Source organism: Agelaius tricolor, unplaced genomic scaffold (assembly GCF_023055355.1).
Source record: "Agelaius tricolor isolate 1412-34295 unplaced genomic scaffold, bAgeTri1.0.p SCAF_30, whole genome shotgun sequence".
In the NCBI taxonomy this organism is placed as follows: domain Eukaryota; kingdom Metazoa; phylum Chordata; class Aves; order Passeriformes; family Icteridae; genus Agelaius; species Agelaius tricolor.
In genome coordinates this window covers 7,064,792-7,089,962 of record NW_027269290.1, presented here as the reverse complement: position 1 = coordinate 7,089,962, position 25,171 = coordinate 7,064,792, and the positions used below count along the sequence as shown (strand labels likewise).

At 49.2% G+C, this 25,171-nt stretch overlaps 2 protein-coding genes across 2 annotated transcripts in view; one reads left to right on the top strand and one right to left on the bottom strand.

Moving 5' to 3' along the window:
• Positions 1 to 62: 62 nt before the first annotated feature.
• Positions 63 to 23,792, bottom strand: LOC139601153 (triadin-like; the record flags this gene model as incomplete). Its single annotated transcript, XM_071449932.1, has 2 exons — positions 23,646 to 23,792; positions 63 to 548 (listed from the first exon to the last, which is right to left on the bottom strand). Coding segments are annotated over exons 1-2 (633 nt in total), but the record flags the coding sequence as incomplete, so codon positions are not given.
• Positions 23,609 to 25,171, top strand: part of PLXNA2 (plexin A2) — a 143,596-nt gene continuing 142,033 nt past the window's right edge. Inside the window, exon 1 of the mRNA XM_071450326.1 lies at positions 23,609 to 23,631. The gene's annotated coding sequence lies outside the window, so the exon portion shown is untranslated. The remainder of the gene's footprint in view (positions 23,632 to 25,171) is intronic.

The following is a 25,171-nucleotide window of genomic DNA, read 5'->3' as shown; positions in this document are numbered from 1 at the left end:
TTCTTCTCCTTCTTCTTCTTCTTCTTCTTCTTCTTCTTCTCCTCCTCCTCCTCTTCCTCCTTCTTCTTCTTCTTCTTCTCCTTCTCCTCCTCCTCCTCCTCCTCCTCCTCCTTCTTCTTCTTCTTCTTCTTCTTCTTCTTCTCCTTCTCCTCCTCCTCCTCCTTCTTCTTCTTCTTCTTCTTCTTCTTCTTCTTCTTCTTCTTCTTCTTCTTCTTCTCCTTCTTTTTCTTCTCCTTCTTCTCCTTCTTCTTCTTCTTCTTCTTCTCCTTCTTTTTCTTCTCCTTCTTCTCCTTCTTCTTCTTCTTCTTCTCCTCCTCCTCCTCTTCCTCCTTCTTCTTCTTCTTCTTCTTCTTCTTCTTCTTCTTCTTCTTCTTCTTCTTCTTCTTCTTCTTCTTCTTCTCCTTCTTCTCCTTCTTCTTCTTCTTCTTCTTCTTTTTCTTCTCCTTCTTCTCCTTCTTCTTCTTCTTCTTCTCCTCCTCCTCCTCTTCCTCCTCCTTCTTCTTCTTCTTCTTCTTCTTCTTCTTCTTCTTCTTCTTCTTCTTCTTCTTCTGCAACAGGAGAGGATTCCCAAGGATGCTCCTCCGTGAGGCAAAAGGGAACAAAGCACAGGAAACGCAATCCAAGATGAACAAATGCCTCCATTATTTCACCAAATTCATTTCACCAAATTATCGCTCCATTATTTTCACCAGATTTCTCACTGGATTTTTGCTGGATCTCCCCACAGCAGTGCCCAGGAGCTGCAGCAGGAGCAGCCACAGGAGAGGATTCCCAAGGAGGTGAAAGGGAACAGAAGCACAGAAAATGCAATTCCCGATGAACAAATGCCTCCATTATTTCACCAAATTAAATGCACTTTTCCGAGTGGGAAGGCAAAAGTCAGTCATTATCTGTCTGTAGTACATGGCAGCAGATAATAAAGAGGGTTTATGATCTCTGAAAGCAAATCAGAGGGTATTTAAACAACACGTCTCTCTCTGCAGGAGCGATAATTACAAATCCAGGTCAACCAGCAGAACAATGCAGCCCTGCCCCGGGCTCGTGCCACCCTGGGAGCTGAAACCTCCTGCCTTCCCTCTTGGGAGGAGCATCCAGGAGGGATGCAGCCCAAAAATCCCTGGAATTCACCCCAAAATCCTCCTGGGGACACCAAAATCCCTGAAATTTACCCCAGTTTGGAACCAGTTTGGGACCAGTTTGGACCAGTTTGGACTAGTAAGGGCCATTTTGGGACCAGTTTGGGTCCAGTTTGAGCCCCAGTGACCCCCCCCAGTTTGGCCCAGTTTGGCCTCAATGCCCCTCCCAAACCCCCTGGTGCTCCCAGTATGGAGGGGGGTTTGGTGGCCCCAGCAGGGTTTGGTGGCCCCCAGGATTATTTGGTGGCCCCCAGGAGAGTTTGGTGGTAGTCCCCAGGAGGGTTTTGGTGGCCCCAGGAGGGTTTTGGTGGCCCTGGCAGGGTTTGGTGGCCCCAGGAGGGTTTTGGTGGCCCTGGCAGGGTTTGGTGGCCCTGGCAGGGTTTGGTGGCCCCAGGAAGGTTTTGGTGGCCCTCAGGATTATTTGGTGGCCCTGGCAGGGTTTGGTGGCCCCAGGAAGGTTTTGGTGGCCCTCAGGATTATTTGGTGGCCCTGGCAGGTTTTGGTGGCCCTGGCAGGGTTTGGTGGCCCCCAGGATTATTTGGTAGCCCCCAGGAAGGTTTTGATGGCCCCAGCAGGGTTTGGTGGCCCTGGTGCCAGGGGGATTTGCACCCAGTCCTGGCAGGAACATCAGCAGGGAGCAGAGGCAGCAGCTGGATCTGTGCTCACAGACATCGCCTGGCTCTGACAGACAGAGGGAATTCAGTCCTAAATCCTCGCGTTATCTTCTGCAAGGTTCCCTGCAGCCCATCCTGGGGGGGTTTAATGGCTTTGCAGGGACAGGGACAGCAGCACACCAGGGCTGGCTGGGAGCACAGGTAATGATCAGCCCTTGGAGCAGCAGCAGCCTCAGCCAGGCTGAATTTCACACTCAGGGCACCCCTGTGTGATCTCCCCGGCACAGGAACCCAGAATTTTTCAGCATTCAGCAAAACCCCCCTGCTTTGCTGCTGCCCGAGCCCAGAGCAGAATTGTGCTGATAAAAACAAAGGATGAGCTGCCTGCCCAGCCCTGCCTCCTGTCTAATCCTCGGTGACCCACAGGATGAAAATCGAACTGATGGAAGCTCCAGCAAACAGGCCCGGGGAATCCTGGCGGCTCCTGCCCTGAGGGGAGGCTGGGACGGCCTGGACGGTGGGATTTGGGATCCCAGCCCCAGCTGCACCTGAGGGAGAGGGAACTGCAGCCTGTGGGATTTGGGATCCCAGCCCCAGCTGCACCTGAGGGAGAGGGAACTGCAGCCTGTGGGATTTGGGATCCCAGCCCCAGCTCCATCCCAGGCATTTCCCACTGCAGCCTGTGGGGTTTGGGATCCCAACCCCAGCTCCATCCCAGGGGTTTCCCACTGCAAATCCCTGTGGGATTTGGGATCCCGACCCCAGCTGCACCCCAGGGGTTTCCCACTGCAGCCTGTGGGATTTGGGATCCCGACCCCAGCTGCACCCCAGGGATTTCCCACTGCAGCCTGTGGGATTTGGGATCCCAGCCCCAGCTCCACCCCAGGGGTTTCCCACTGCAAATCCCTGTGGGATTTGGGATCCCGACCCCAGCTCCACCCCAGGGGTTTCCCACTGCAAATCCCTGTGGGATTTGGGATCCCGACCCCAGCTGCATCCCAGGGGTTTCCCACTGCAGCCTGTGGGATTTGGGATCCCGAGCCCAGCTGCACCCCAGGGGTTTCCCACTGCAGCCTGTGGGATTTGGGATCCCGAACTGCCAGGGCAGGAGTTTTCCAGGGCCACGGAGGAGAGGGAAGGGCCGTGCAGCCACCCCTGGCACAGCCCAATCCATCCAGGAGATGAAAAGGAGCATCCTCAGGCACAGGTCTTTGCTGCAGCCTCATATTTCCTTGGGTGTCTCTGCAGTTAATTAGTTATCCTCTTCTCCCAGTTAATTAGCTGAAAGAAAAACAGCCCTTTGTAGTCAGCCCTATAAATTACAGACTTTGCCTGCCTTGTGTGTGAGCAGAGATGACACTTGCTGCATTTCCCTAGCAAGGTCACATTTACAATTCCTAAAGGTTTGGGAGGAATCTCAGCCAGGACGTGGGGAAGGATTCAAAGTTCCCGTGAAGCCCTAAAAAAATTATCAGAGGCACTGGGAGGGAAAACTGGGAGGATCAAAGCAAAGGGGCCCCATTAAAAAAGACCAACTAATGAAAAAGTTACTGAGAAAATGCACAGAAGTGGCAGGAGGAACTTCAGATGTTGGTGAGATCCTGTTTGAAGGAGGGGGGAGTGACAGGGAGGGTGACCAGGGGCTGCAGTCCTGGGTCAGGCTGGAAAGGCTCAGAGCTGTTCAAATAAAAGGGTTTGGGCCTTTAGGTTTAGGATTATCAATCAATAATTATTTATTTAATAAATAGCAATAATTATTTATATTATTTATATTATTAATAATCATTAGTAATTTAATAATTATTTAGGTTTAATAATTTACTATCAATCAATATTTATTTATTTATTTATTTAAGAACTATTAAGAAATATTAATATTGTTTATATTATTAATGATTATTATTTTTATTAATTAAATAATTATTATGTGTTATAATATCTTATCAAAACCAATTATTTCTTTAATAAATATTAAGAACTATTAATATTATTTATATTATTAATGATTAGTAATTGTTAATAATTTAATAATTATTTCAGTTTAATAATTTATTATCAATCAATAATTATTTATGGATGGAGGTTTCAGGGTTAATGCACGGAGATGGTCACAAAGTATTTTTACAAAGTGCATTTTAAGTATCTATTTATTAAAGCTGAATTGTGCTGGAACTTCTGTTCCAAAGCACTCCTGACAGATAAATGAATAGCAAATGATTTCCCAGCAACCTGTGCTGTTACTGTGAGCCAGCTCTGCACGTAGGGCAGGTTAAAAGAATCCTCAACCTTCTATTTAATACAATAAACTTTGTCAGATGTTGTTATTATTTTATCTCAATGCCACATCCCAGTGTAAAATATGCATAAAAGCCTCATTGACTCCTCGAGTTGGGTGGAAGCAGGAGGAGTGAGGGGAAAGCTGAGCAAGGTGGCTTTTATTTCATCTGCCTCAATTTTATTTAATCAGCCCCTAATGATAGGCATTAAAACATTTAAAACCCCGGCAAATACAGGGAAGCAACTTTATTCCTGTTCCCCACTTTAGTGTGCAGGGTGGGGATGGCAGAGTGCGTTAAATATGAAATAATGAACCCCATGGCCATGGAACTCAGAGTTGAGCCCCCCTCAGCTTGGTCAGGAATGGTTCATAAATAAAACAGAGAGTTAATAAATTTAAAAAAGGGTTGGAAGGACCTTAGAGATCATCTCATTTCACCCCCCCAAACAGTGAGAGCTCATGAGGGGTAAGAATCATCCCAAGGGTGCCAGAATCATCCCAAGGGTGTAAGAATCATCCCAGGGTTGTCCAAAATCATCCCAGAGGTGTCAGAATCATCCCAGGGGTGTCAGAATCATCCCAGGGGTGTCCAGGATCACCTCAGGGGTGTCCAAATCATCCCAGGGGTGCCAGAATCATCCCAGGGGTGTCAAGGATCATCCCAAGGGTGTCAGGATCATCCCAGGGGTATCAGAATCATCCCAGGGGTGTCAGGATCATCCCACAGGTGTCAGAATCATCCCAGGGGTGTCAGAATCATCCCAGGGGTGTCAGGATCATCCCAAGGGTGTCAGAATCATCCCAGGGGTGTCAGAATCATCCCATGGTGCCCTCAGCAGGGCTGGGAGGAACCTCAGGAGCATCCAGGTCCCCCCAGGAGCTCCTGCAGGGACTCAGGGGTGGCCCTGGCCCCTCTGCAGTGCTCAGCTCAGGCAGAGGAGCTCCCCTGAGGGGGTTCTGGGGTTCAGGGGACACGTTTGAGAAATTTGAGAAAAGAACCAGAGATTCCCTGGGGGTTCAGCCCAGAGCAGGTTGGAGCTGCTCATCTCCATCAGCCAAAAAAAAATGAAAAAAACGGTGTGAGGAAAAAGCAGAGAAAAGCCCAGAGATGGATGGGGTGAGCACAGAGCTCAGGCAGGAGATAAGGAAGAGCAGGGAATCATTGCCCTGAGGGTGATTAAATGAAATATTTGGGGTTTGGTGAACCCAAGAGGGGGCTCAGCTGAGAGAAGGGCTCTGCCTGCAGCTGGGTCAGGAGCAGGACTGAGGGGGCTGAAAATGGCGTGAACTGGGCTTGTGCTGCTCTGCTGGAGCCTCTGCACCCACAAATGCCTCTGCTTCCTTATTTCTGGCCTTTGGTGGAGGCATTTCTGGGTTTTCTCACTGAGCTCCTGTGCTTGGTGTGCCCAGTTCTTTCCTGGGGCAGATCTCTGGGTTTTGTGTCGGTGAAGGTGCTCAGGAGCAGGGCAGGAGCTGGGAGCTCTGGGGGTAAAGCCTGACCTGATTTATTCCATTTTCTCAGAATAATAATCATTCTTTCCTGAATTGACAGCCTGCCAGAATGTCAAACTTCCAGCTGGATCTGAAATGGCTGAAAGATGAATTCCAGGGGAGAAATAACATCGTGTGTGTGCTGACAGCCCAACCCAAGGTGCTGCTCTCCACCTTCACGCACTCCAGAAAAAAATAAATAAAATAAATTCCAGGCCGGCAAGAAGAGCAATATTTGCCGTGATTATGGCTGGTTTGTGGTACTGGCCATTAGGAGGGGAAAGCAGAGCAGGCAGGGTGGGCTTTGTTTGCTTTTTTAGCCTTCAGGGAACGTTTCAGGCTGGAGTGGCTCACAGAGGTTGTGGTTTTGAGGCTGGGGCTGCCCCTTGGGGAGCTCAGCACCAGCAGGGTCTGGGCCTGTGGCCTCTGGAAATCACCTGAGTGGGCTCAGCCTTGCCCTGCACCCTCTGCCTTGAGTAAAACTCGGTTCTGTCTCCAGTTTTCCTCATCAGGAGACCCCTGGGAGTCTGGTTCGCTTGCTCCTCACTCTCCTGCGTGTCCTGGTGTAATTTATGCCACAAAGGGCAAAATGCCCAGCGTAAATCACAGCTGGTGTGTGAGACAACTCACCACGAATTATGGAGGCCACCCAACCTCTTTTTTATAAATGTAAAATATCCAATAGAGCTGTTTCTGATAACAGCCAGAGTATCTTTCATTAAAGGTCCAATTTCAGGGCCTTTGGGGGTGGGTAATTCACGAAATCAAAAATCAGAACAATGTCTGGGGATGTCCAGGAGCACTTTTGGGGCTGCTGTGGGTGCCCAGGACAGGGCCCAGCAGGCAGCAGCCCCAGGCAGGAGCTTTTCCCCATTTTAATGCTGTTACAAGGCCTGAATCCAAACCAGGGGCTCCTAATTGGCCCCAGGCCTGGTTTATTTTTAGGATGCACAGGTTTGGAATAAGTTTTCTTATTAAGATCTGCAGAGGCCATACAGCTTGTAGGGAACAAAGCACAGTGGATTTATCGTGGAACCACAGCCAAAAGAGGCAGGAAATAATAGAGGGGGGAGAATTAAACGTGTGGGGGGCGTGGAAGGGACGGGCTTTTGCAAATGAATCAGGAATTCTAATTAAACTCATGGCTCATCATTATTAAAATGGAGCTGGGGGGGCCTTGGTGGTCTCCAGGGTTATGTGACCATTGGGGACAGCTGTGGGGGTGTTTGAGGGTCCCCAGGATGAGGGAAGGGATGAGAACCTTGACTCCATGTTTCAGAAATTATTTATTATTGATTTATTATTTTATGATATAAATATAAATATATATAATTTTTTTATATAAAAATATATATAATATTTTATATATTTTTATTTTATTTTATTTTTATTTATATTTAAAATATATTTTATATATTTTATATATTTTTATATATTTTATATATTTTATATATTTATATATATTTTATATTTATATATATAAATATAAAATAAATATATATTTGTGATATATAATATATATTTTATAATATATATTATTTTATTATATATATTATATTAAAATAAAATGATAAACTAAAACTACACTAAAGAAAGAGGAAAAAAAAATAGACATCAGAAAGTTAGCAAAGAAAAGAAAAAAAAAAGGATAATAAAATCTTGTGACTGACCAGAGTCTTGACACAGCTGGACCTGTAATTAATTTCACATACTGAGCAAACAATTCTCCAAATCACATTCCAAAGCAGCAAAAACATAAAGAAGCTGAAGCTGCCCAGCTTCTCAAGAAAAAAAATCCTAACAAAAAAATTTTTTCAGGAAATATGTCTGTGCCAGCAGCAGCAGCAGCAGCAGCAGCAGATCTTCTGTGCCCAAGAACAGAGCTGTGACTCCAAGGGACACCTGGGCCAGCAGCACCTTCACTGCTCTGCCCAGGACAGAGGGGACAAAAGCAAAGGTCTGCTCCTCCAATTAAAAACGAAAATAAAATAAAATGCAAATGAGCAAAGAATCCCCCTGGTTAGGAAGTTATTCCGGCAAGTGGCTCTATAAATGACTTTATATTGTTATTTCCGATATTAGTTTGTTGTTCCTTCATGAAAGCTGATTTATTTGAAATGTTATTACTTGAAACACCCTAATCTTTTTGTAATAATTCATATACTGGAGATTACAGTTTTGGAAGGCAGCCCAGCTCTGGCTGGAATCCTATTTATGGATTAAAGGATTTGAACAGCATTGCAAGCTAGATCTCCCAATAGCAGGATAATGTAAACCTGGTTCCATATAAAATGCTTTCCCTCTGCAATAGTAACCCCATTAAAGGCAGATTGTGGAGGAGAGCACTTCCACTGCAGCAGGGCAGGATATCTTGCAGCCCTGAAGAGCCAGGACTGCCAGGGCTGAGCCCTCCCCTTGTCACCGTGCCCTGAGCTGCATCCTGGGCTCTGCTTTGCCCTGGGAGCCTCCCTGCCCCACAACCCCAGGAGATTCTCAGGGCAGAACCCCCAGAGCCAGGAACGGGAGCTGCTCCTGCCCAGCGTGAGAGCATCTCCATGAGCAGCAGCACAAACCCAGCCCAGGGCTCCCCAGGGCCACCCAGGGACAATCCCAGCCCCAAAAGCTCTGGGGAGAGTTGTTATTTCATTAATTCCCCACTTAATTGAATTGTGTGGGGTGGGGGGGGGAGCTCAGCCACGGGATTAAATTTCCTTGTGTGGTAACGGAGAATGGGCCACAATGGCAAAATTTCATGGTAATCTGCCCCAAATTCCACAGGAAACACAGCACTGGGCAAAATTTCATTGAAATCTGCCCCAAATTCCACAGGTAACACAGCACTGGGCAAAATTTCATTGTAATCTGCCCCAAATTCCACAGGAAACACAGCACTGGGCAAAATTTCATTGTAATCTGCCCCAAATTCCACAGGAAACACAGCACTGGGCAAAATTTCATTGTAATCTGCCCCAAATTCCACAGGAAACACAGCACTGGGCAAAATTTCATTGTAATCTGCCCCAAATTCCACAGGAAACACAGCACTGGGCAAAATTTCATTGTAATCTGCCCCAGATCCATAGGAGACACAGCACTGGGCAAAATTTCATTGTAATCTGCCCCAAATTCCACAGGAAACACAGGACTGGGCAAAATTTCATTGTAATCTGCCCCAAATTCCACAGGAAACACAGCACTGGGCTGGGAACAATGGCACTGAATTCACTGTAACCTGGGGGAGGAGAGGAGAGGGATCAGCCTTGGGGATTCCAGGGGGTGCAGAAGAGAAGGACAGCTGGGATCACCTGCCCAGAAACTCCCATTCCTGTGGGGCTCCCCAGGCACAGTTTGCAGCTGGAAATGGGGTTCCCGTGCCTGGGGGTACCCCTGGGATCTCCCCCTCTCTGAAGCAGCAGCAGCAGCAGCAGCTCTGTGGGATGGGAGCAACCCCTGACTGCTGCTGCAGCACTGCCCTGGGCAGAAATGAGAAATGAGAAATCAAAAATCAGAAATGAGAAACAGGAAATCAGAAAAAGTCAGAAATCAGAACTCAGAAATCAGAAACGAGAACTCAGAACTCATTCCTCTGCTCTTGTGCCTGCCTCTTGCCTGGAATGGGGAACAGCACATGCATCCCAGAGGGTTTGAGCATTGCTTGTTATTTCTGCAGGGATTTGAAGGTTAATAGCTTTACACAAGCCTAATTAATTGCTATTATTTAGTTTAATATTCTCTCCCAGGGCTGTGCCCGTGCAGAGCTCGCTGTGCCACCCTCCCTGCAGAGGGATTGGGAGCAGCAGTTTGTGTGTTTGTGTGTTTGTTTGTGTGTTTGTGTGTGTGTTTGTGTGTTTGTTTGTGTGTTTGTTTGTGTGTTTGTGTGTTTGTTTGTGTGTTTGTGTGTTTGTTTGTGTGTTTGTGTGTGTGTTTGTGTGTTTGTTTGTGGCCCAGGAAGGTGCCCAGCACTGAGGAGAGCAGGACAAGGTGGGTGCAGGGACCTGTGCAGGCAGTGGGGCAGCAGAATGAGGGGGCAACGAAAGAAATTGAGGTAATAAAAGAAATGGGGGTAACAAAATAAATAGGGTTGATAAAAGAAATGGGGGTAACAAAATAAATAGGGTTAATAAAAGAAATAGGGTTAATAAAAGAAATGGGGGTGTCACAGACGTATTTTCTGAAAAATCCTTTCTCCACGATCTTTTCTCCTCTTCAGCTTCTCCATGTTGTGCTGCTCTGGAATGTGATTTGGAGAATTGTTTACCCAGCATGTGAATTGTTTTTACTTGATGACCAATGACAGCCCGTTGTGTCGAGGCTGTGAGCAGTCACAAGATTTTATTATTCATTCCTTTCTTTGCTAACTTTCTGATGTCTCCTTTCTCTTTCTTTAGTATAGTTTTAGTATAAAATTTTCCTTTAAGATAATATATATCATAAAATAATAAATCAGCCTTAGGAAACATGGAGTCAAGATTCTCATCTCTTCCCTTGTTGGGGTTGCCTGCAAATTCTACATGGGGGCAACAAAATAAATAGGGTTAATAAAAGAAATAGGGTCAACAGAAGAAATGGGGTTCCCATCCATCCCTGCCCTGCAGCAGGATCTGCTCCTGCTGGAGCCCATCCTGAGAAAGGAGTGAGCACCTGCAGCTTAAAGTTATCATTTAATAATTATATTTAAAAGTCTATCTGGCTCTATAAATTTTTAATGACAGATTAATTAAAAGCTCAGTTATGAAAGCTTTGGAAAGGAGAAATAAATATTTAATATTTATTAAAATATTCATATGCTACATGTTTTTTAATCTTGAATAAATATTTTTGGATAATCAGGCGTGGGTTTTTTGTGATGCTAAAAGTTTGCATTGTAAATTCAACCATGATTGATTATAAACTGTGCAATCTATTAATTATGAAAGAGCACATGTGCTGCTCAGGACCTGGAAGAAATATCTGTGTGTGGGTTTTATAACCAGAGGAGTTATCAAGGTAATGTGCTCGTTGAACCCAGGGAAAGCTTTGATTCATGTGCTGGTGGCAGGATCTTGACCTTCATCACGGTGAAATGCAGCTCTGCCCATTCTTCCTTCCCACTGAGCAGGACACGGGCAGTGAGGAATGATCTCCCCATCCCCAGGGTGGGCTGGACGGGGCTTGGAGCCCCCAGGGATGCAGGGAGGGTCCCTGCCATGGGGTCAGGGGGTTCTTACGGTCTCTCAGTGGTGTTCTGAGGCTCTGGGAGCTCTGGAGTGTCCCCTTGGGCTGCAGGGTCAGGGCAGCCTCACGCTGGGCGCCAATAAATCGGAATAATTACCAATATCACCAGACAGGACATGCCTGGGCTTGTGTGGCCCTTGGTGCTGAACCAAACAGCAGCAACTGTGGTGTTTCACCCCACAGACACTTTGGGCTGCCTGGGTGTGTGGTGTTTCACCCCACAGACACTTTTGGCTGCCTGGGTGTGTGGTGTTTCACCCCACAGACACTTTTGGCTGCCTGGGTGTGTGGTGTTTCACCCCACAGACACTTTGGGCTGCCTGGCTGTGTGGTGTTTCACCCCACAGACACTTTTGGGTGTGTGGTGTTTCACCCCACAGACACTTTTGCCTGGCTGGGTGTGTGGTGTTTCACCCCACAGACACTTTGGGCTGCCTGGGTGCTGCAGCTGGGCCCTGCAGACAAGTCCAGGCCTGCAGGAGCTCTGGTGGTGCTGGGATGGAGCTTCCCCCCATAACAGGGGCTGCTCCTGGGGTTTCCCTCTGTGGAGAAGCTTTCAGGCCATGGTGAAGGAAAGGAGTCGGTTCTGATGGAGGGTTTAGATCCAGAGCTTTATTCTGGCCCTCAGGCCTCTGAATGCAGCACCAGCTCCCACAGAACTCCCTGAGCCCGTGGCTGCTGCTCCTTTGAACCCCAGGGAGAGGGCAGGGAAGGGGCAGGGAGGCACCAAGCAGGGACAGGAGGGGAGGGACAAAGGGACAAAGGACACCTGGATGGCCCAGGGCCCCCCATCCTCTGAATTCATTCTCCATTTGCTGCAGAGCCTCGGCAAGCACAGACCCTCTGGGCACCCAGATTTCCTCCTTGGAATGGGGGATTGGGATCAGCCGTGGGTGCCTCATCCCCCTCCAGCAGCTCCTCAGAGCCCCAGGAACATTCTGCTGGCACTTGTTGGTGTCCAGGAATTACAGGCGCAGAACGGATCAGCCCCTTTGAAGCCTGGCTGAAAACTTGACTTAAGCCCCTGGAAATAATAAAAGGGAAGTAAAGAACTCAGTAAAGCTGCAGAAAAAGGATTAAGGGGGGAGGGAAAGCCAAAGGGGACAGGCAATTGCAGCTCTGTGTGATGGGGTGACAGTGCTGCTGCTATCACTGCAGCCAGGGGCTGCTCCCCGCCCTGCACACAAACCCTTCATCCCCTTCTTAGATCTGCAGCCACTCTCTTGTATTTTTTTTCTCTATACTCGCAGTATTTAAGAAGGAATTAAAGTTTAAAAGCAAAGATTTTTTTTTTTTTTACCTATTCCCAGGAAATATTTTGTGCATAATAAAGAGGCTGAAAATGCTATGCTGCCTCTCAAGCCTTGGTCAAGAAAAGAGGCAGGCTCTCCAAACAGGCAATATATAATATATATAATATATTATATATATAATATACATTATATATTATATATATATATATATATATAATATATATATATAATATATATCATATATATTATATATTCTATTATAGTATCTATTGTAGTATCTATTATATTATATATTAATATATTGTATATTATATAATATAACATTATAATAATATATATTATAGAATACATTATAATATATAATATATTATATATTTTTATATATATAATATTATATAATATATGTTATTATCTAATATAACAGCCCTGGGATATTTTGGTAAACGACCATGATGTAAAACTGCATGGAGGTGGATCGGGGAAGGGGCAGACAGCTCCAAAGTTAAAGGAATGATGGCTCTGGAACTGATCCTGAATTAATGGCACCTTGTAGATCTTCACTGGCTGCTGTCTGAGGAGCTGCAGCTGCTGACACAGGGACATTTATTAATGAGAGCTGGTTTCACAGCAGAGCAGGCTGGGCAGAGGCTCGGGGCCACCCCAGGTCACACACGGAATTTTGGAGCCTGCACATGGAATTTTGGAGCCTGGAATTTTGGGGTGGAGCAGCAGGGCAGGGTGAGGCTGTGCGTTCCCAGCCTGGGCAGCAGCAATGAATCCTCCCCAAAGGTGCAAACAGCCTTTGGGTCAAGTGAGATTTATTTTGGCCCGAGCTGAGGCTCCTGGTGAGGGTAACAAATGTGTGCCACAAAGAAAAGCCCACACGGGTGTAACCCTGATGCTGAATTAATTACAGGCTGATGAGCTCCATAAATACACCATGCTCTGATCATTTATCTGAAACATCTCATCTGGACTATAATTAGTAGATAAGAGACTTTAATCTTTCCTTTCTTCATGTTTGTTTGTACCTGTTTACGGGTTTAATTAAAACTAAAGCAGTTTAAAATAAATGATCAGAAAGGAGGAGTGATGAAGAGGAGGAAAGAAGTGGGAGAGCAGAGGAAGGGGATGGGAGGAGGGCTCTGGATAGCAGGGGAAGGCCAGAGCAGCGAGCTTGACTTTTAAAATAAAGCAGGAAAAAATGAAATTATAAAGGAATAGCCTTTAAAATAATTAACCAGATTCTGTCCTCTTCTGCACTAATGACTCTGAGCTCAGTTACCCACTGGCTCCTGATGTCTTCCCTGGCAAACTGGGGCAGTGCTCAGCCAAGTGCCAAACTCCAGGATTAAAATGCAGCAGGAGGAAAGTGAAATATTGGTTTCCTTTCTCACATCCAGCCCCAATCTGCCTTTGAAGAAAGTGAGCTGCATAAAAAATGGATGAAAAGGTTCCTTGGGAGATTGCAGCATTTGCCTACAGCAGAGGCCGGGGTTTGGGGACAGACTGACACAGGTGACTGGGGGGCTCTGCCAGCTCCCTGTGTGCAGCCCCAGCTGCCAGGGAAGGTGAAACCATCAGTGCTGGTGCTCCACACTTGCATTTTGCCTCAGAATGAGTTTGGAATTCTGTTTTTCTGTGTCCCCGAGTGTGAGTGTGCTCCAGGGGCAGAGGGGGACCGGGCTCAGGAGCTGGGCTGGGCTGTGGGGCTGGGAGCAGCGCCGTGTTCTGGCTGGGCTGGCAGAGCCTGGGACACCCAGAGCCCCCAGCGGGACCCTGGCAGGCACAGCCTTTGCAGGGTGACTTTTCAAAGGAGCCTTTCCTCTGCTGTTTGCCCCTGTAGGCTCATGGGGACATGGTGTGTGTCTGTCAGAGAGGGGCACACGAGAGGCGCTCGCCCTCTGGGCTCTGAAGGGGACTCAGCTCTGTCCTCCTCTGACCCCAGCATCTGAGCAGCGCAGGCAGCTCCATCTGGGAATAAAACTGCATCATCCCCCCTGCTGCAGGCTCCTCTGCCCTGCCCTTTTTGTTGCCTGAGATCTCGTTCAGATCCTGCCTCTTTCACATCTGATCAGCTTCTGCTGTGCTGGAGTCGGGCAGGAGCGCAAACAAACGGAGCTCAGCCCCCAGCTGCTGGTGCCTGCTCCAGGCTGGCCCTGCCCTCCCCTGTGCCCAGGGAGTGCCCAGCTGGTGCCACGGGGCTGCCCCAAATGGGGTCCCTCCGTCCCCCTCCTCCTGTGTGGGGCTTGTGCTGAGCAGGGGCACGGCGTGGGCAGCACCTCAGGTCTGTGCTGGCTTTGGAGGGTTCACTTTTCTATGTGAAATACCACAAAGTAACAGCATTTTACAGAAGATTTTGTAAAAAGAAAAATGTTTCATAAAAAGAAAAATGTTTTATAAAAAGAAATGTTTTGTAAAAATGTTTTGTAAAAAGAAAAGTCACATTTTCTTCTCTCTGCAGCTGGAAACCCATGGGGCAAAATCTCTGTGTCATCTACAAAATTACAGGTGTGGGGCATAACCCAGCCTAGGAACTGCTGTGGCCTGGGCTGGATTTAATAAATAATTAGCTCCTATTAATGAGGAGTTGTTCATCCTGCATGCCTCCCAAAGTCAGCTGGAAGTTTTTCACTTGGTTTTGCATAGCTGGAGAAACCTGAGCAGTGCAGAGCTGCTGGGGCGGGCAGGGAGCTGTGTGTGGAGCTGTGCTCAGGCTGCTCCTGGAAGTGATTGATCTTCCTTAAGGGCTGGCACCCAGCTCCTCTTCCCGCTGCTTTCCAGGCTGTTTTCCATGCCAGAGGAGCAGAGAGTGAGGGCTGGAATGAGTTTGTTCTGTGCTTGAATGTCCCTGAAAAGCACAGCAGTGCTGTGGGCTCAGGCTTGGGGTTAAACCTCTCCCAGTTTGTTTGGGGTCAGGTGAGACCACTGGGGTCCATTCCCAGGAATGGGAGCAGGGACGGGGCTGGTGGGGATTCGTGTGTCAAACCCACCCTCAGCCCTGGGCTCTGCCCCTCTGGGGATGGTTTCAGATCCCTGAGGGAGCTGGGGTGGTGGGAAATGCAGGGGTTAAATCAGAGTCGGTGAAATCAGAGATTCCACACTAATTCCAGCAATCTCAGTCCTCTGTCTGTGACAGATTTAGTGGGTAGAAGGTGGAAGGTGGCAATCCCCTGGATTTGGGGGTGTGTGACCCACACCAGGACTGCAGGGCTCTCACCCAGCCCTGCCTGGCCCTGCTCTTCCTCATCCAGCTGCTCCCTCCAGCCCCATCCAGGAGATGCAATCAATGCCTGCATTTCCATGCTGGAGGCATTCCCCACAGAAATCCCCTGCTCACTCAATTAGCAGCACTGAATTTCATATTACTTAAAATCTATTCTCCTGCAAGGCTGGAGATTCCAGCATCTCCACCTATATTTGCTGGGATTATTGCTTAAAGGTGGCTTAGCTGCTAAGCCACTGCTGCAAAAGCTCCATTAAGTTCTTTCCTTGTTGTACATGGGAGCTGGAAGGATTTCAGGGCAGCGGGTCAGCTGCAGAAACCCGACACCCATTCTTCCAGCAATTAAACTTTGCAAAGTAAACTCTGTGGATTTCATTAAGGAAATGGAGCCATCAGCACTGGGAATAGCGTTTATGAATATTTCCTTGTAATGGCCAAGCCAGCACGCTGACAGGATGAGTTATTAGACATATTTACAAACAGCTGCTCAAAAGCCAACGTGGAGGTCCCAGCTGTATTTTTTTCCCCTTTTTATGCAGGGTTTATAGCAGTTATCCTTTGGAAAGCCAGCTTGATTGGCTTTCCTGCAAGGAGAGGTAAGCTTGATTAATTTATTCCTCCTCCCCAGGCCTGCAGTCACAGGGAGGGAGCAGTCTGTCTGTCTGTCTGTCTGTCTGCGTGCAGCTCCCTGAGGAATAAACCCAAGGGCAGCCAAGCAGCTCCTACACGTGTTTAATTGCAGGCACTGTGTTCTTCTGATCAGGGATCAATAAGTTTGAGTTTTTTTCCCCCGGTCAGGCCGATTTTTCATGGAATTCTTTTCCTTTGCTGTGTGAAATGAGAGGTCACAGGTGGGAGCTGGACACCAGGGGACAGGGTTTGGGTCCTGGTGACACCAAGGGAGAGGGTTTGGGTCACAGTAACACCAGGGGACAGGGTTTGGGTCCTGGGGGGGTTGGGTTTGGGTTCTGGTGACAGCAGAGAGGGTTTGGGTCACAGTGACACCAGAGGAGAGGGTTTGGGTCCTGGTGACACCAGGGGGACAGGGTTTGGGTCCTGGGGGGTTTGGGTTTGGGTCCTGGTGATACAGGGAAGGTTCTGGCAGGGTTCACTGGCTGATCCTCCAGGTTTATAGGGACAGGCAGCAAAGAAGGGGTTAAGCCCAAGGAGTTTCCCCTTGGGGAGTTGTGAATTCTGTTCCTTGGAAGGTACAGGAGATGTGCCTCCCTTGGCATTGCATTACAGCACAGAGGATGCTGTGAGGTTATTGCCAGCACTTCCAGCCCTGTCTGCTGCCCATGTCCCCCCTGCTGTCCCTTCCTGCCTCCATCCTGCACAGGACAGCGGGAACAGCTCAGCTGGAGGGGCCCAGGCAGGCCCTGGCACTGCCCCCAGGAGCTGGGGCACCCTGGCATGGCCAGACCTGGAATTCTGGGCTGTTGATTCCACAGATCCCAGCCAGCCCCAGCAGCTCCTCTCTTTTCTCTTCTCTTCTCTTCTCTTCTCTTCTCTTCTCTTCTCTTCTCTTCTCTTCTCTTCTCTTCTCTTCTCTTCTCTTCTCTTCTCTTCTCTTCTCTTCTCTTCTCTTCTCTTCTCTTCTCTTCTCTTCTCTTCTCTTCTCTTCTCTTCTCCTCTCCTCTCCTCTCCTCTCCTCTCCTCTCCTCTCATTTCCCAAGGCAGAGCAGCATTTCCTGCAGCTCTGGAGTTCAGGAATGTTTTCCCCCAGGGTTCCAGGGCTCCCTTTTCCCCCTGAAACCCCTCCCAGCCATTCCCATCCGTGTTCAGACCCAGCTCCTCCAGGCAGGGGCTGGGGGCTGCTGCAGAACTGGAGCCCCTGGGACAAGCTCCGTGTTGTGGGGATGGGTTTGCTCAGGTCAGCCCAGGCTGGGTCTCCAATTTCCTGCAGCTGTGCCTGGGCCGTGCAGGGGCAATGTTGTTCCTGTGGGACAGGAGATGGTCGTGGAAAAGGAGCTGTGTGAATTCCCTGTGTTTGTGTCTCTGTGATTTCCACAGATCTCTCTCAACAAACAGCAGCAGGGTGAAGCCAGCCCTGGGTTTGTGCACTGGAGAGAATCTCAGGTGTCTCTAAGCTAAATCTGTGAAATGAATCACGCGTTTTCTAAAGAAGATTTTAAGTTAATTAGGAAATGGCTATAAAGAAGTTGGATTTGGTATAGCACACATATATAACACTCCTGTTCTCCAAGGAGATCCAGTGGAAGGACACATTCCCTCTGTGAGGTGCTTAGGTTGATGAGAAACCCATTTGTAAGGAAAATTGGCTCTGGAAACAGTTGAGAGCGAGCTCTGCTGCTTCTGAAGTCCCTGCCAAGTGATTGATTCAGTCCCTGGGTTCATCAGATCATTGCTTCCAATAATATCATTTTGCTTATTTATTTTCTGGAGGATCAATATGATAAATATTGCAGCACCGTGGGAGTGCCAGGGCTGGCTCTGGGGTGTGAGGGGCTCTGAGCTCTCCGTGTGCCCCCTGAAGCAGAAAAGCAATTCACTCACACCAAGGGCTACAGATGAGCCTGGATGTTCCCTGCAATAAATGCAAATCATTTGAATTCATTTCGCTCCTAAGAGGAGAAGAGAGAGGGGGAAAAAAAAATAAAAATTAAAGCTAAAGATGTTGCAGATCAAGGAATTCAACTTTAAGCAGACGCAGAATTAACATAAAAGAAAACAAAGCCATAAAGAGAGGGGGAAAATAGATTTCACTAAAATAATCTGGTTTAATGAATAGGCTGTGATTTATTTCTGAAGTACCTCTCTGTGGTGGTTTTTTCTCCTCTGTTTTTTTTTTTACAGCACGTACAATGGCATTCTGGCCCTGCTGCAATCAGTCTGCCACGAACAGCTTGTAGATATTTGGCTGTGCACTGGCCCATGAGAGCAAATCGTCCTCCCTCATCGTCAAAGACTTTCTTTTCCAGTTCCTTTATGAGGTGACAAACGGTCCCCCTTCCTTTTGTTCTCCAGCGCTGAGCACGTTCCTCTTTTCTGGCTCTGCTTTATTACTTTGGATTTGGTTTATTAATGACCTGTGCTCCTTTGTCTGCCAGGGCTGGGCTGGGCAGGTTCCTGCTCCTGTTCCTGGTGGTGGAGCCCTGTCCTGCAGGAGGGATCCCTGCAGGATCCTCCCCACCTCGGGGAATTCCTGCAAAATCTCCTCAGCAGAAAGGAAATTCCCTCCTCTGGAACGGCTGAGCAGGCACCGGCAGCTCTCGCCTTTGGTGTCCAGCAGAAGAAATAAAGGATCAAATAATCTTCAAACGAGACACTCGGATTTAGGGACGGCCTGCCCAAGTCACTCCTGGTTTAAATTTAGTTTGGATCACATCCAGGCCGGGGAGCTCTGCAAAGGGAAGGGAGGGAAGGGTCAGATGCTCCTGGAGAAGCCCCTGGTGCCTCCTGCACGGGTGTGAGGAGCAGCCAAGGGCAGGCAGGGCTCTGCTGGGCTGGGAATTGCCCCAGCTGACAGAGAAATGGGCTCTGGGCCTTGGCTTTGGGCCGGCCATGAGACCTTGGGATGGTCAAAGCCCTGCAAGGCACCAGAGCTGAGCCTGAGGATGCTGCAGCACCGGGGAATTCTGATGCTGATCAGATTTGCCAGATCTGCACCTTTGGGTTCCCCCTGCCCTCTCTCCCCTCTCCCTGAGCCTCACCCAAGAAATCATAAAAGGGAAAAACACCCAAGCTCCTGATTGGAAACAGCCTGTTCCTTTTGTCTGGGCTGGGTAAATTTAACTGGTCCAGTTCAGCTGCCAGAACACATTTGCCAAGGAAAACTTCCCCATTTAAACCTTCCACTCATCTAAATCAGGAGAGAGGAGCTGGAAGCAGGGCCTGGCAGAGCCAGGGAGGGTTTGGAGCTGGCAGAAATAATCCACTTGTTATCCTGTTTGATCCACTTGTTATCCTGCTTCTGTGATCCTGTTTGATCCACTTGCTCTCCTGGTTCTGTGATCCTGTTTTAATCCACTTGTTATCCTGGTTCTGTGATCCTGTTTGATCCACTTGTTATCCTGCTTCTGTGATCCTGTTTTAATCCACTTGTTATCCTGGTTCTGTGATCCTGTTTTAATCCACTTGCTCTCCTGGTTCTGTGATCCTGTTTGATCCACTTGTTATCCTGCTTCTGTGATCCTGTTTTAATCCACTTGTTATCCTGGTTCTGTGATCCTGTTTGATCCACTTGCTCTCCTGGTTCTGTGATCCTGTTTAATCCACTTGTTATCCTGGTTTTTGTGATCCTGTTTGATCCACTTGTTATTCTGGTTCTGTGATCCTGTTTGATCCACTTGTTATCCTGGTTCTGTGATCCTGTTTTAATCCACTTGCTCTCCTGGTTCTGTGATCATGTTTGATCCATTTGCTCTCCTGTTTTCTGTGATCCTGTTTGATCCACTTGCTCTCCTGTTTTTTGTGATCCTGTTTAATCCACTTGCTCTACTGTTTTCTGTGATCCTGTTTAATCCACTTGCTCTCCTGGTTCTGTGATCCTGTTTTGATCCATTTGCTCTCCTGTTTTCTGTGATCCTGTTTGATCCACTTGCTCTCCTGTTTTTTGTGATCCTGTTTGATCCACTTGCTCTCCTGGTTCTGTGATCCTGTTTTAATCCACTTGCTCTCCTGGTTCTGTGATCATGTTTGATCCATTTGCTCTCCTGTTTTCTGTGATCCTGTTTGATCCATTTGCTCTCCTGTTTTCTGTGATCCTGTTTGATCCACTTGCTCTCCTGTTTTATGTGATCCTCATTGATCCACTTGCTCTCCTGTTTTTTGTGATCCTGTTTAATCCACTTGCTCTCCTGGTTCTGTGATCCTCATTGATCCACTTGCTCTCCTGTTTTTTGTGATCCTGTTTAATCCACTTGCTCTCCTGGTTCTGTGATCCTCATTGATCCACTTGCTCTCCTGTTTTCTGTGATCCTGTTTAACCCACTTGCTCTCCTGGTTCTGTGATCCTGGGTTTGTGCCCAGCAGGAGCTGGGACTCCACTCTGGGCTGGTTCATCCCAGACCTGGGCACTTGGGCTCCTGCAGAGCCCACAGAGGGCACTCGGTGGCATCTGCAGGGCTGGCAGCTCCTTAATTAGGGGAATGCAAATGGGCTTGAGGGAGAAGGTGCCAGGGAAAGGAAAAGCAGCTCATGAAAGGGAGCTCAGACAAGAACGGGGAAATTATTCACATAGCCCTAAAGTTTGCTTCTAAGAGGTCTTTTTTTCTTTTTTTCTTTTTTTTTTTTTTTCAATTTCATATATTTGCCTTGATCATTTGAGAGAAAAGATCCGTCCACAGACAGATCTCCAAAGAGATTATGATTTTTTTTTCAGCATTGCTGTTGCTTTAATCCGTGCTCTCTTTAGACAGGGAATGTCTAATTGGTGCACTGGTGAAATCAAATGTTTAAATAGACTGAATGGCAGACTTTTTCCCTCTGTTGTGACATTAATCCCCCAATATTCCTGGGCCCCTTGCTGGGTATTGAGGCAAAGAAAGGAGCCAGAGGAGGTCCCCCTCTGTACATCTGTGAGGTGAAAACTCCCTGGATACCCTCCCCAACATGATCCAAGCCATCAATTAAAGCCAGGGCCGCGCTGCAATCAGCACTGGCACACAGGGAATGAGTCTCTCCATGTGATCCCCATTGCCCTGGCCCAGGGCAGCCTCTGGGATGGGGCAGGGAGGAGAGGGGAAGCCCAGACAGAGCCTGGGCTGCAGCAGAGCTCCCTGCAGGGCTGCACCTGAGCCTTCCCCACCCCGGTGCCCTGGGCACTGAGAGAGCTGCAAGGAGCTGCTGCAGGAGCAGGTGAGGTGGAAATCCGGGGGAAATTAAAGGGTTGGTGCTCCCGAAGTTTTCTCCTTTTGTTGTTTTTACCCTTTCCCAGGCTCTGTTCACGGTAACAAAACTGATAGCAGAGTTTAAAATGAGCTCGTAGTGCAGCACAGCAGAGTCTGTTCTGCCTTTCTCTGGGGCTGCCTGGGCTACCTGAGGAGAAGGAGTTTTGTAAACTCCTGGGTCTGTGTTTGGCTGGGAGCGTCCCCCTCCCTTCCCTGGCAAAGCTCCTGAGAATCCTGACGGAGTCTGGAGCAATGAGCAGGCTCTGCATTCCCCCATCACTCGCAGGAGGCTTTGCAGAATCTGCAGCAGCAGATTAACACTGCCAGAGCCACAAATCAAAGGATTTCCAGTTCCACCCCGCTCCCACCTATTATGCAGGGGGAGAAAAAAAAAAAAAATCTCCATCTCCTCAGACAAGAGGGGAAAAAAAAAGAGATGGAATTAGGGTTTAAAATCATTTTGGTTTGCATTTCATTCTGCTTGGCACTGTCAGTGATACACGGCGCCTACAGAAGAATTAGAAAGATTATTGTGGAATAGAAGGCAGAGCCACAGCGTGTTTGACAATATGCTCTGTATTTTACCTTCATTAGGACAGGGAGCTTGAAATACTCATTTCTTTATGATGAAGGAACTAAAGATTTCCAATGAGAGCAGAACAGGGAGCGGGCAGGGGAGATTTATTGCTAAAGCAGCTTCTTAATCACAGCAAGCACCTGAACTCACTTGTGGAGATGCTTCTCCCCCAGGGCACCCCTTCAGTGAGCTGGGGAAGGGGCAGCCCTGAGCTGGAACTCAGCCAGCCCTGAGGAAATCCGGGTGCAGAGATTTTGGGAAGCCCCAGTCTGACCCCTTTGGGATGTGCCCCCCTCCAGAGGGCACAGCTGTGCCACCATGGGCCCTGCTGCGTTTGGGATCTTTGTGCTGGCCCCTACTCCTTCATTAGGGGCCAGTAATTAACTGCTCACCCCGGGCTGGAGGGGCAGCCTGGCCCTGAGCCCCTCTGGCAGGCGCCAGCAAAGCCAGTCCTGCCTCAGGACTCTCCAGCAGCTGGAGGGGCCCTGCTGGATGGGGCCAGCACAGCTGGATGGGGTCAGCACAGCTGGATGGGCCCTGCTGGATGGGGCCAGCACAGTTGGATGGGCCCTGCTGGATGGGGCCAGCACAGCTGGATGGGGCCAGCACAGCTGGGATGGGGAAAGGTTCCAAAAGCCATGGATGGACGCCCAGTCCCATGGCTGGCCTGGGGGGGAAGGCTCAGCTCCTGCTCCCAGCCCCTGTCCCCGCTCTGCTGGGTGGCCCTGGGCTCATGGGGACAATCTGGGGACACTTTGGAACACAGCTGGGCTCCGGGGTGGCACCAGAGGCCACAGGGGCTCTCAGCTTCCTCAGGTGGGAACCTCTCCCTGCTCCTGCCAGGGACACGTGCAGCAGCCCTGGAGGGGGAAACACGAGGAGGCAGCAGAATATTCATTTAAAAAGAGGTGGGAGTGGGGTGCAGAGCTTGGGTCTTGCTGAGGAGCCAAAGGAAGGAGAGGAGAAGGTGACCCTGTCACTCCTGGTATAGGCCAGCCTGGCCGAGGTTTTCGTGTTGTATTTGATTTTTTAACATCACTAAATATTGCTGGGTTCTTTCCAGGGTTATTTTTGTGCTCTCCTCTGTATGATCCCCTTTCTTTCAGCTCTTAGCTGTGGGAAGATGATTAAAAATGGCACATTGTCTGCACCTGGAATTCTGACACAGCCCCAGCACAGGCAATTGTGCTCCTGACAGTAACAAGGCGCTCTGGAACTCGGGATCCGGGGACTTTCTGTTCTCCTGCCCTTGCACTTAATGAAACCAGAGTTTGTTTTAGCAAGAAAAAGCCAGAGTTAATTTCAGCTCAGCTCAAACCAGGGGATCCAGAGGCAGGAGCCCGGAGTTATGGGAAAATCCAAGGAGAGGAAGGGATAAGGAGCGCTAGGAAAAGAAAAATCCTTTTCATTTCCCAGGAAGACATGATGAACAGGAGAGAGAGAGAAAAAATCACTTGACAAGGCTCTTCTAAAGAGGAAGAATAGTGCAAAGTGCTGGTTAAATTCCCATTGATCCTTCACTCAGCTTCCCATATACATGTGGGTTTGACTACTTGATACTTCCTTTCACTGTCATAAGTAATAACCGAGGGGAAACAATCATTTCTAAATAACTGCCTATGATTCTTCTATTGTAGTGATTAGTGCTGAATAATTATTAGCTGCGCCGCGTTTCTGCGGGAGCTGCCTATAGACGGTGCCTATAGATGGTGCTCTTGGCCTCGCACAGCCGCTCCTCGCCGGAACCCGCGTCCGAAACCCCCCGGGAATGGGGGAAAAAGGCAAAAAAAAGGCAAAAAAGGCAAAAAAGGCTCTTTTCCCCGCGCTGTTCCCCTGCCGGGGTTGTCTGGGAGGCGATGGCGCTGTTTGATCGCCCTGGGAACGGCAGCAGAGGCAGGTTTGGGTCCTGGCAGGGATGGAGAGCCCGAGGCGATGTCCAAAGCCCTTATCCCGCACTGCCAGCGGCGCTGAAAGGCTCCCGAGCACACAGGTTCGTGACCCCACAAAGGCGGCTATCAAAGGTGCAGACAAAGAGAAATTGCGATCCACGGGCTCCGAGCAGAGCCTGAGCTTCCCCCGGCGCTCCCCAGCCCAGCAGCGCCGGAACGATTCGCTGGGAACAGCCTCTGCATGCAGGAGCACGCTGACCATGGGCGAACAATAAACAGGGAGAGGAGAGGAGAGGAGAGGAGAGGAGAGGAGAGGAGAGGAGAGGAGAGGAGAGGAGAGGAGAGGAGAGGAGAGGAGAGGAGAGGAGAGGAGAGGAGAGGAGAGGAGAGGAGAGGAGAGGAGAGGAGAGGAGAGGAGAGGAGAGGAGAGGAGAGGAGAGGAGAGGAGAGGAGAGGAGAGGAGAGGAGAGGAGAGGAGAGGAGAGGAGAGGAGAGGAGAGGAGAGGAGAGGAGAGGAGAGGAGAGGAGAGGAGAGGAGAGGAGAGGAGAGGAGAGGAGAGGAGAGGAGAGGAGAGGAGAGGAGAGGAGAGGAGAGGAGAGGAGAGGAGAGGAGAGGAGAGGAGAGGAGAGGAGAGGAGAGGAAGGGCTGCTGAGACACTCTGCCCTGCCCTGGAACGCTCTGCACCAGGAGCTGCATTGCTGGGATTGGCATTTCCCCAGGATGGGTTTTGCACTGGGGTTTGTGGGGTTTTGCAATGAGGTTTTTGCGGTTTTGCACTGGGGTTTGTGAGGTTTTGCACTGGGGTTTGTGAGGTTTTGCACTGGGGTTTGTGGGGTTTTGCACTGGGGTTTGTGGGGTTTTGCACTGGGGTTTGGTTCCGTTTCTGGGAACGTGCAGCACAGGAGCTGCGCTGGGAACAGAGGAGGAGAGGGAAAAGCCTGCTCAGGAACCACTGCTGCCATCCTCTGAGTGCCTTCTGCTGCCTCTCCCAGGCTCAGCAGCTGCAGCCTGGGGACCTCTCCAGGCTGCCAAAGCCCTCAGCTCTGGAGCTGCACTGAGGGGAGCCTTTCTGTGGGATTGGGCTGTGCTGAGCAGGGGCTGGGCCCTGAGGGCTCTGCAGGGGCTGCTGAGAGGATGGAGACCCTGCTGGGATGGGGAGAGCTCTGACCAAGCGACCAAGCTGTGCCTTTCTCCCTGGGCAGGGCGAAGGGTGGCACCTGCACACTGGGGTGCAGGGCATTCCCTGCTGGACTTCCCATTCGGGGCTCCTGAATCCTCTACGGGGGGCAAACAGCAAAACCAACCACAATGAGGTCCTTTTCCACCCAAAACTGCTCTTGCAGGGTCTTGCTGACGTGCACCAGGCAGGGAGATGCAGCAAGGCCACTGCTGTGGCCATGGTGACAGCAGCGAGGGTGACACGGGCTGGGCTGGAGGGGAGCTGTAAGAGGACATTGGGTTGGTTCAGTCACTCGGGTTTGCTGTGGAGGAGGCCCAGGATGATGGCTCTGGTTTTTCTCTTGCAACTGTCCCAGTGTGTAATAGAAAAATGGTTTAAAAATTCCCGATGACAAGAGCTGGCAAGCAGCAATCCCTCATGGTATCGATCCCCTCCACCAGCTGCACTGCTCGGGATCATT